At 34.4% G+C, this 11,563-nt stretch overlaps 1 protein-coding gene across 1 annotated transcript; it reads right to left on the bottom strand.

Moving 5' to 3' along the window:
• Positions 1-5,473: 5,473 nt before the first annotated feature.
• Positions 5,474-11,078, bottom strand: LOC122271227 (protein toll-like). The gene is made up of 4 exons (XM_071187015.1): positions 11,002-11,078; positions 7,561-9,860; positions 7,134-7,306; positions 5,474-6,021 (listed from the first exon to the last, which is right to left on the bottom strand). The coding sequence occupies exons 2-4, from the start codon at positions 9,834-9,836 to the stop codon at positions 5,540-5,542; spliced, it is 2,931 nt and encodes a 976-aa protein (XP_071043116.1). The 5' UTR covers positions 9,837-9,860; positions 11,002-11,078; the 3' UTR covers positions 5,474-5,539.
• Positions 11,079-11,563: the final 485 nt, after the last annotated feature.

Raw genomic sequence — 11,563 nt, 5'->3', positions numbered from 1 at the left:
CGCCCACATGTTGCGCGGACTGTTAGAGACTTCTGTTCAGCACAACGCATGCAACTTCTTCCTTGGCCTGCTTATTCGCCGGATATGTCGCCTATTGAGCACGTGTGGGATATGGTTGGTCGGCGTCTCACTCGTGATCCGCGTCCTGCAGTTTCCAAAGACGAACTTTGGTTGCGCATACAAGCGATATGGAATTCTCTTCCTCAAGCAGATATTCAACATCTGTTTGACTCCATGCCACGTCGTATAGCAGCACTTATTGCAGCGCGTGGTGGCTGCACCAAATACTGATTTCGGACGCTTAATTTGTTTCTTTTGTTTTGAAAATTTCATCATTTATTTGTATCAGTACAAGTCGTTTCTGCATTAAATTTCATTTGATTCTGATGATTCTTTCATGGTGTTGCATTTTCTACAAACAGCAGTTTATATATCTCATATCTTCATTTTTTTTCTTATAGTATGCATATACATTGGTTTCTAAGTGCAGATATGCCAACTGCTCCGGACACACGAAAATAATTAAAAAGATGGTAAATAACGAAGTAAATTTTGTAAATATGAAGTGGTGAATTATATAAGCCTACGAATTATTTAGAAATAGTGGTGGATAAAAATCTACTAAATTGAATTTATTAAATTAAGAACCACAATTTTTTCATACGTCAAATTGACGTGTGTCCGTAGAGATAGGTATATAGGAAACGTCCGTAAACCTAGTGTTAAAAGCACTGCATACTATATCTTTGAGGTTATATTTTAAAGGGAGTTATTAAATATTAACTTAATAAAAAAAATTTCGATTTATGAAGCTAATCTAGAGATGTTTCAATATTTTCTTTCTCTGTCTCACTCATTTGACAAAAAACTAGTTAATGTCCATAGCATAACATTTACGTTCGAAAAGTAGAAAGAACTGGAAATACTTCAATTTCCAACAGTCGTTTAAAATATTTAAAATTTGTGACGAGAATGAAAGGAATTTAATTGGTATTACGATTGGCACATTGATGCATTGGTATTACAACTGGTGCACTAGTTATTGCAATTGACGCATGAATGCATCAATTGCATTAATGCGTCAGTTACAACTGATGTATTGGTATTACAACAATAATACCACATCAAAATGTTTTTCTAAACAAATATGTTTGAATGAGACTTTTCTGCTGTTCTATCTTTAACACGTTCACGCCGGGGTGGTGGGTCACGCTAGATTGTCTCATCGGACGGAGCACCGGAGTAAAAACTGGTAACAAATAAGTTTCATTTTTTAGTTTTTTTCCGGGAATAATAAAAATCCATAACTACCAATTGTTTATATTGAATTGCTTCTTCGCCGTGATAAATTTCCTTACGGTGAATTGTTATTGTTAGGAATAGATTAACTCCTCCCGAATATTATCTAATATTGAAATAGTTCTCCTACCAGTATTTTCTCTTTTCTGTCCCGCTTTCCGGCGCAACACCCGGCGTGAACGTGTTATACCAATTAATACCTGGTTAAAACTTCCGCTAAAGTAGAGTACAAATCGTGGGCACCTCACCAACGCCTCCTACAGCTGAAAGCCTCCACACGTTTTTTTTATAGGTAGTCCGATCACTGTGAAGAATATCAACTTTTTAACAAGTCACTTAATAGAAAATCTAGTTAAAATAAGAAAGTGGTAGTAAATATATGACTAAAATTTTTTTTCATTTATGAATATTATTGGTTTGCCTTATTCACTTGTCAACCACTACAGATTCAATTCTCAAATATGTATGATGAATTTCTCTCAATTACTTTTATAAAAGGTTTTGGGTTCATGCGCACAACTGGTTCGCTTTTAAAACAGTCTGCGCGGACTACTTATAAAAGACCGTGTGGAGGCTTTTTGATGTAGGAGGTGATGACCTCGCTCTTTCATCTGAAGTAGAGCCCGTGGGCAGCTAAGATAATGGCAGTATAAGCTTGAGGGAAGTACAGACTTGAGTTTACACTGTTGTTCTACTTCTAGCTATGTTAGGAATCAAACTATTCAATACTTTGATACTTTCAATACTTTATATCACCCTTGATCATTCCCCCACTATTTGACCACAAAAAGTGGTCTACATCGAAAAAAAACATGGCAGCAACATTTCAAAAAAAATTTAAAAAACTGGTAGAAAAAGATCGATGAAGCAGGGAGGCCACAGACGACTAAAAATGTGAGACTCAATTTCTACTTATTTAATTATACAATCGTAACTACCACCACAGGGTTCATACGCACCTGAAAAAAATTTAAAAGTGGTAGTAATATAAATAAATTTCTTTTACACTAATATGTCTGTAACAGCAAGGATATTTTATTTTCTCAAAGTAATTATATATAGATCCGAAAGTGGCGGATATGAAATTTTAAAAAATTCGATAATAGATGAAATTTTTAATTTCTTTATGACAAAATTGATAACATTTGTAGGGCTCCAACGGGCTTTGAAAATTTTAAAAAGTGGTAAGGAAAATAAAACAGATGTCGATATTTTAATTTCTGCGTAACCACCACTAAAAATTGTTTTCCAAAGAAAGTATATTTGCATGAAAATACCAGCTTGCTAAATCACTTAACGATAAAGTGGTACACTAAAATTAGAAATATATTCCTGCATTAACCTAAATTAACTAGATATTATTTCTTTAAACGTTAATCTTGCTACCAATTGAAGAAATTTCCCCTAAAGGAAAGTGGAGTAACCTATTAACGCTTGACTTATTATAATGCGATGAAGACAGTGTGGATGGTGCAAAATAATGCTTAAACTATTAGAATATTTTCTGATGTTATGCTCAACACTTATGTTACACTTTCTTGTGTTAATACTACTCAAGTTTCACAAAAAGAAATAAAACAAATAAATGAATAAATAAGTTAAATAAACAAAGAAAATAAATTAATAAATAAAAAAAATAAAAATAAAATAAATACAATTCCAGCTCCAGAAACACATTTATTCTTACACAAGCGCATGCAAGAGTGTGCTTTTTACAAAGTATGTTATGCAAGCCCATGTCAAAGTAAACAGATAGTACAAGCAAGAGAATTACACCACTAAAAAACATTCAGGGTTACAATAAAATTCAGACTCGTTACCTCCAAACATCAGAGCAAAACTCCTCTCTCAGTTTAGTTCCAGATTTAAACTAAACTCAGTGGCGCAACAGCCCATAGAGGGCCAAGGCCTACTGTGACCATCTCAGTTTTCTTGACCTTAGGCTCTAGGGTACAAGAGCAGATGTTTCGGTTAGGTGATCAGCCGAACGCGAAACCCCCAGTGTTTAGTTCCTAAGCATGCTTGGTACTCATTTATCGACCCACTGAAGGGATGAAAGGCTGAGTCAACCTTGCCCGGCCCGAGGATCGAACCCAGGACCTGTGGCAAGGGAGCCCGAAGTGCTACCACTCAGCCACCGGGAGTTCAGCTCAGTCTAGTTCCTGATTTACAGATATAAATTAGGAGCTTTATAATTCCCTATTAGCACGGTAAGAGTAAACATGCAGTTTGGTTTTCAAAATCGATAATGAGATAGTTGTACTACCCGTTTTTACCATTTATTTGAAGAAAAAAAATAATAATAAGAGAAAAAAAACTGCCCTACTTAGTATACTGGGTGCTTACGCGTCCATTTATCCTAGTAAATTTGTAAGTCATCCAGATAATTTCGTTAACATAATTGTTCTGGTAAAAGATCTTAAATGAGATTGTTGCCTCCTCTGTAATCTATCAGAACATCAGATATATCTGTTTGAACTAAACTCAATGGAGAATGGGCCGACAGCCAATGAAGGGTCAAAGCCTATAGTGCCCTTCCCAGTTTTCTTGACCTCTGGCTCTGAGCTGTAAGAGAGTTCCAGCTAGGTACGTGGAACCCCCAGTGTTTAGTTCCCAAGCTTGCTTGGTACCACTGAAGGTTTCATCGAGTCACTGAAGGGAGGTATCAATATCATTATCGTTAATAAAAATTTTAATCTTTTAAAAAAAAGCCTAAAAGTATAATATAATAATTTTAAGAAATGCTAACGAACTAATATAGTTAAATCGAATCGTACGAAAAGTCTTGCAAAAAAGATCCCAGTTGATTGGTCAAGCCACTGATTATGGAATTGATGTGCTTCGTAAGATGCAGTTCTTTCCCATTGTGCAACTAGGGCTGCATAATACTTACAATCTTTTCCTTCCGGTTTTATGGAATGACGTTTTTTATAAAGAGAAAAAGGAAGTAATAACTGAAGAGTCATTCAAGTGGCCTAAAAATAAGTAGACATATTGAAATTCAACGCTTCGAAACTTGTATTTAAAAAAAAAGTTTCGTTTGATATCAAAATTTTTCGTCACACTTTGGGCCATTTCCTGACAAGTTTTAATTTAAAGACTACAATTCTTCAATCATTACAGTTCTTTAACTTAAACGGAACAATTATTTAATTTAATTTCTTTAACTTAATTGCTACATTTCTTTAATATAAATGGTTGAGATTTCTTAATTTATAGGATACACTTCTTTAAAAATTCTGCAATTCTTAAATTAATTGACTACGAGACGGCAATTTAAAGACTGCGAGAATTATTGCATTTGCTATGGATACACAACGCGAACGGCTCGGAACTTTTAAACTGTTTTGAATGTTTATGTTAATGTATTTTGAATGTTTGCGTTTTATCGTAAGTAAAGTGATCACCGAAGCAATGAAAGAGGTTGAACCGGTTCTAATACGTAACAAACTCTGCTTTGTGTATGTTTGAGAAAGGGAATAAATACATTTCCGCCCGCTTTATAACCAGTTTTTGTACCGATCCGCCTGTGTAGGGATCAGGGAACTGGCCTTGAATCAGAAAGGTTCTGGGTTCAAATCCCGGGCAAGGCATGGATGTTCTTTCCATCTCTGTAAGATCTGTCCTTACTGTGGGAGCAACATTGGCCTAAATAATATGGTGTCCCTGAAAGAGTGGTCAACAAATCTGCCCTTCTGATGCAGATGCCTGTATGACGAAAGGTCATTCTCCAGATGGGCATTGGAATAAAAAACCCGGTTCTTGTTTATATCCAGAGCAAAAATAAAAACTTTATGAGGACGCTTTGGCCTAATGATCAGTTAACAGTTAACTTCGTTACGTCACAAAATGAAAATCTGATTAGTTTTCCATTACTGTCTAACAAATGGTTACAGTTCTGCATTTTAAAAACGGCAAATCTTTAAATTAAAAGCCATACTTTTTAGTATAATAACTACAATTCTTCAAATTAATAGCTTAAGTTCTTAAATTTAATGACTCAGTGCAATTATTTAAAATCTACAGGAATTATAGCTTCAACTTGAAAACCATTTTTAAGAATAAAAACCTTTCACATTTTTTGATAAAAACAAACCCGACATTTTATTAACAGAATAAATATGTTTCTTCACAAACGTTAATTAATTAACGAGGATAGTATAAAGGTAATCGAAAAACAAGACACAAATGCATTAAAAATAACGTAATTTGACAAGCATAATAACTCCCCTCAAGTAACTTAGAAAGTATCTCGTAATTCTCTGTTTAATTCCTTCAAAGAAATTGATTTATCAACCATGATGACGATGATTGAATTCATTTGTTCTTGCGAAATTGCCACTTTCAGTTCTACTTTAAACCATGGACTGGAAATAAACGATTCGGATAATACTATAATGGTTCTTCTACTGCTTCGTACAGATTTCACAATGGTTTCAGTTATAATTTCACCAGGAATCCAATCTCTCTCGTGAATGCAAAATTTAAAAAATGGCGAGTTCTGTTCCAATTCGTGCAGAAGATTCATAACTAGAAATTTATCAGAACTACTGTAAACAACAAAGGCGTCGTATAATTTCTCCTCTAAATCGGCGACTTCAGGATGGAAACAAAATAGTTTATTGCAATGAACATACATAAATGAGTGAATTAACTCTCTCTGCCAGATGTATAGTCCTACAGTGACAATTATAATTAACAGAGTACTCATTAACGTCAGTGCTTTTGCCACCAATCACAAAATGTGCTTTGATCCTTCAAAGTTCACAGTGGGGTTTTTCTTTACCAACAGGAATCTCTATAATTATCAACCTCATATCATGTTGGACCATCAACCACTTGCAGTTGAAAAACACCCGAAATATCTAGGATTTGTCTTAGATCCAGAGATCTTAAGTAATAAACACATCGACCATCTTGTACTAAAGGCAAGGAAACGTCTTAAAATACTTAAGTATATATCAGGGAGATACTGGGGTGCTGACGCCTCGACCCTTAGCCCCTACATCACTCATTTACGGCCTATTCTAGAATATGGATTCCTTATCTACAGTTGTGCTTCCCATACAAATTTGCAAAAACTACAGAGAATCCAACTCAGCGCTGCGCGGATCATCACCGTCCTCCGAAATTCCTGTCCTGGAGCTATTGTGCTATTTGAGGCTGATCTGCAACTTTTGAGCCTCCGAAGATGGGCATGCATGGTAAAATATTACAGCAAACTCTATAGTTTTGGATCACAAAACAGGACTTCGGATTTACTAGCGAAGTGGCAACATAGTCAAAGACTCAAGCGAAACAGCCCTTTCAGCCAAGTATTTTCGTCCAACATCACTTTTGGAAACATGGAACAGCACTTCCTCAAACAGAGCATTGATCCTGCCGAAGGTTTTTCCGACGTGTCTTTCCACACCGACCTCACTGTTGCTGTCAACAAGCAAAATGATCACCCTGCTGTTCTCAAACTAGCAGCACTTGAGAGAATCTACACTATCCCAACGGAGGCTGTTCAATTATATAAGGATGGAAGCAAGGACGAAGACAATCACACCGGGAGTGGGATCTTCATCAAAACTCAGATGAGCGAAATTAAGATCCAAAAAAGGAATACCTACCACTATTCCTGTTTTAGGAGCGAGCTTATCGCCATTGATGATGGACTTGCGCAATACTTTCTCTTTCAATTCCGAAAGAGATTTGGATCCTTACCGACAGTAGAAGTGCTGTTCAGCACTTGGCTAGCTGGCACAGAGTGAGGGACAATACTAGCACAAACATCCTTTATAAACTTCTACACCTCTCCAAATATTGTCGAATTCACGTACAATGGATACCTTCCCACGTAGATATATCAGGCAATGAAATGAGAGATAGTCTTGCCAAGGCAGGTGCATCTGAGGCCACCGCGCCTCCAGTGTCTCTTACCTCCTCAGAGCTCTTCTCCATTGCTAAAGCCAAAATTAAATCAGCATGGCTCACTCCACCCACAGGGTACCAGACCAGGTAGCTGTTTGACAGCTGACAAAGACCCCCAGTCTCAAACCGCCATCACACGTCTCCGCTGTGGACACCTGAAATCACTGAGGTACTCTGGAGGAGAAAAGTGTTTTGCCCTCTGTACCAAGTACACTTCGGCCCAGGCATCCTCTGAATATCTACTGGACTGCCTCGGTCATTTTAAAAAACGACCTTATAGAAAGACCCTTACTTGTTTTAGACTTTTTGAATTTGAACAAACTCATGGACCTTATCTAGCTAGGCTAGAAATGGGGATTTGAAAGAAGATAAAGAAAAATTAACAGTAAAATACAAAAGAAAATGGTTAAAACTTCTTGTTTATATTTGGCAGTGATCTGCTGTGCACAAAGTTCTGGTTCTGACATTTCTATCAGAGGAGTTTCTACTACTTTCTCCGAAACCTTTTGATGACAAGTTATTTCCCTTACGTCTTTCACAATTTCTCCGTGTCTTAGTAAAAATTGTTTGAAAGTTTCACTTTCACAATCACAGTTAATAGAATTCAGTCCAAAAAATAATTGAAAATCTTTTTGAGTTGGGATGAACTGGATCATATTATTCGATAAAGATTTCAGTCTGTTTCCTCTTACAGAAAGGAATAACAGATTACGAGGGATGACCCATCCTTCTAATGTCCCCAAACGGTTGTTGTTCACCCACAGATCAGTTAATTTCGTCCATTCATTCAGAGACAAGAGGTTTATTAAGTTATTTTTATTAAAGTAGAGAAAGCTAACTTCAAACTGAGGTTTTTTTCCAGCTTGATGAAGCTCAAGGCCAGAACAGTTGACGAAAACCTTTCTGTCTTTTCCACGAGAGCCACATGTGCAGAATCGTGGACAATAGTTTTTAAAAGTACAAGTAAAGTTATCGTCGGGCAAAAATTGAACCGAATAATGTTTCAATGGTTCAGGAATCGCGCATTTTATATTTTCGGAATTAATTAAAGACAACAATCTGGGTCGGCTTACTTCATTTATATATCGTTTCATGGGATACATTTCACAATCGCAGTTTATTGGATTGAAAGAAATGTCCAGCGAAATTCCGTGTGCAGAATGTTCATCGTGATCTTTAATGTTTTTATCTTTCATAAATGATGTATCAAAATTAGAAATGTTATTAAATGTTACAGAAATCGTGACAGTGTGGTTCACTTCTTGAAAATACGGATATTCTTTCAAAAAATTTGTATCGTAAATATAATTGTAGTCTAATAATAACAATTCGAGTTGGGGCGATAGATGTGAAAGCGAAAAAAACGAAGTGATTTCATTATCAGACAAGTCCAATACGCGAATGTTTATTTCACCCCTAATTAATACAGTCGCGATCTTGTTATGAGATGCATCGAGGACTTCCAAATTTTTTCCAAAATTTAATTTTAATTCTTTAATTAGATTTGAACTGATATTTAGAATTTTTAAATGGTTCAAGTTTTTAAAGCACAATCTTCCAAATATCTGAATTTGGTTGTGCGAAAGATTTAAAATTTGCAAATCGTTTTTAGCAGAAAAACGATAGCATTTTCGTAAACAATTGTGGCTAAAATCGATGTAATACAGCGAACTATGATTTCTGAACATGTTATTAGGAAGTACGGTTATGATATTATTACTGAGATCTAAGTTACGAAGAGACTGAAGGTGCTGTAAAAAATTACTATCGTGGATCTGCAGCTCAATTGTCGAATTCACCTCTTCGTTACTGTCATCTCCGTCCGTTTTGTTTTTCGAATTCGTTAGTGTCAACAAGTCGTTATGCGAAAGATTTAATGATTTAAGATTATTCAGGTCAGAAAACGTGTTAGGTGATATGCAAACGAGCTTATTACGTGATATATTGAGAGTCGTCAAGTTTTCAAGTTTTTGAAAATGCCTTCTATTTATCTCAGTCAGATTATTTGATGATAAATCTAACTTTCTCAAAGAATTAGACAAGGAAAAAATATGATCCGGTAAAAATTGAAGTTGATTATGTGTTAGATATAACTTGCGCAAAGGGTTTGTGAAATGAATAGTGCTACTTGAAATATTTCCAGGAAGTACGTTAATGAATATTGAATGATGAATATTTAGAGTAAAGAGTTGTGGATAAATATTCGTAAATATGCTAACGTTTATGAAATGTGATAATTCTAACTCCTTTATATTATCAATTTCGAAAACATCTAGTAAGTTCATTAATTTATATTTGGCGTAACTGCTTTTCTCGCACTGCTCTTCACTGTTGTTATACTCTCTGTCTACAAACATGATTTCGTCTTCGCACTCGTAAGATATGACTTCTTTGAAGATTTCCCAGCCAAAGGGATTAGCAGATGATATTTTAGATACATTTGTATCAACCATGCTTCTTCTGATTGAATACGGTCTCATCCAGCATTTGCTCTGACATCTGAGAACAGATGTTGTAGGCGAGAAAGGCAAATTGCAGTCCACTCCTAATCCTTTGAATTTACATTCGGATTTGGCTTCAGATAGCGCAATTCCAAGCACAATTAAATGATAAAATACCATAACTGAGAAGGTGCATTCAGAAATCTGAAATTGAAAGAGAACTATTAATGAAGTCCGTCTAAAAACATTAAAAACAAAGAAAAAAAAATCGAAAAATAATTGATCAAGGTTGTCTCTAAGATTGATACTTATAATATGCTGATAATAATACTCATAATATATTGATACTTACAATATTGTATGCATTTTGTACAAATTTTATCATAAGAAATATAAATAGAATAATTTTCTTGTGTAAAGTTTCAAGAACAGCAGTAAATATTTTATATTAAGCTTTGAGCTGCCTGAGATTGTTTATGTAACAATGCGGAGAGATAAAGATTCGTAAAAAGCAAATGTGCCTAAAAGGTCTCAAAAGAACATTATGTTAAATTCATAAATTAAACTAGAAAAGATACAGTTCGAGCAACACTAATCTCCCAGCAGCTGCCAAAGCTTACAATTACGAAAATAGGAGAAGGTAGTATCTGTAATAAATGCACATAATTTACAGTTACATAGCATTCCATACTTTTTTGTACCAAATTTTATTTTTTTAAGAAACAAATGAGAAGTTCTCTTAATAAATTAATTGATCGAGGATAAAAGGTCACACATCCATACTATTCCGTCCAGTGGCTATAGAATCAGCTTATCATAATTAGTTTCTACCTTAAAATAATTACTAATACTATTATAAGAAATTAATAAATTAGTGTTACAATCTTAATTTATAAAAGTAACTTACTTACTGCTTTATATACATTCACTTACATACCCACTCATGCGTCATTACAGAAGATGGTTTCACTATCGAAACGTATGTTATATAACACGAATCTTAACTTTAAATTATATCAACAATTAAGATTTAATTTAATGCACAATAAATACTTTTAAAATAAATTTATTTTTCTTACAAATGATAGAAATTAATATAAATTATTCCAAAAACATTTCATGATTACCTTAAAAATTATTATGTTTTTGGCCTAAAGTATTCAAGCCTTTTGGGTATTCATGCAGTTAACCAAGCATACGTAACAAAGTAGCCAATATACAAAACATTTTTTAATAAATTCATTTTTATTTAAAAAAAAATGCCTTAAAATTCAAATAAATAAATAGTTTAGAAATTTTAGAGAATAAAATTGTATTGTTTAGAAGTACTTTTTATGTCACTTACCTCATTTTAGTGAAATTATAGCAGGTTCGAAGAAACTTGCATCGTTAGAAGAAATTTATGTATCTGTGAATAAATCATCGGGATATTTTGATTTTTTTTAAATGATCTTTTTCGTTTCGCTTTTAGTCCAAAAAAGCGGATATCCTTTATCCGTTACCGTTCAATCGTTTCGTTGCTATCAATCTCTTAGGATGAAGATGAAACTAAAAAGTTATTTTTTATTTCCTCCTCTATCTCAATGGATTATTGAACTGAAACTAAAGGAGAGAGTCTTTCCTTTCTTTATATTATTAACTTTAAAAACGCTGCATCAATTTATTGTAGATTATTAACTTTCCTCTATAATTTAAAAAATCGTAAGCGTCACCACTGTTGTTTTGAGTGCTCAATTAAACGGTACATTATGTTTCGCTGCGCGAAAAGTGTAAGACTTAATGTGGAGAAAGTAAAAGGAAATGAAAAGATGTAACAATTGGTGATTATTTCGAGAATCATTGTGCAAGATTTAAGAGGAAAGGCCCAAGCTGCTCTATTTAATTTTGCGTAACTTTTGCATAATTTA

The sequence above is a fragment of the Parasteatoda tepidariorum genome, chromosome 10, assembly GCF_043381705.1.
Source record: "Parasteatoda tepidariorum isolate YZ-2023 chromosome 10, CAS_Ptep_4.0, whole genome shotgun sequence".
NCBI classification, from domain to species: domain Eukaryota; kingdom Metazoa; phylum Arthropoda; class Arachnida; order Araneae; family Theridiidae; genus Parasteatoda; species Parasteatoda tepidariorum.
This window is presented reverse-complemented; position numbering and strand designations above follow the sequence as displayed.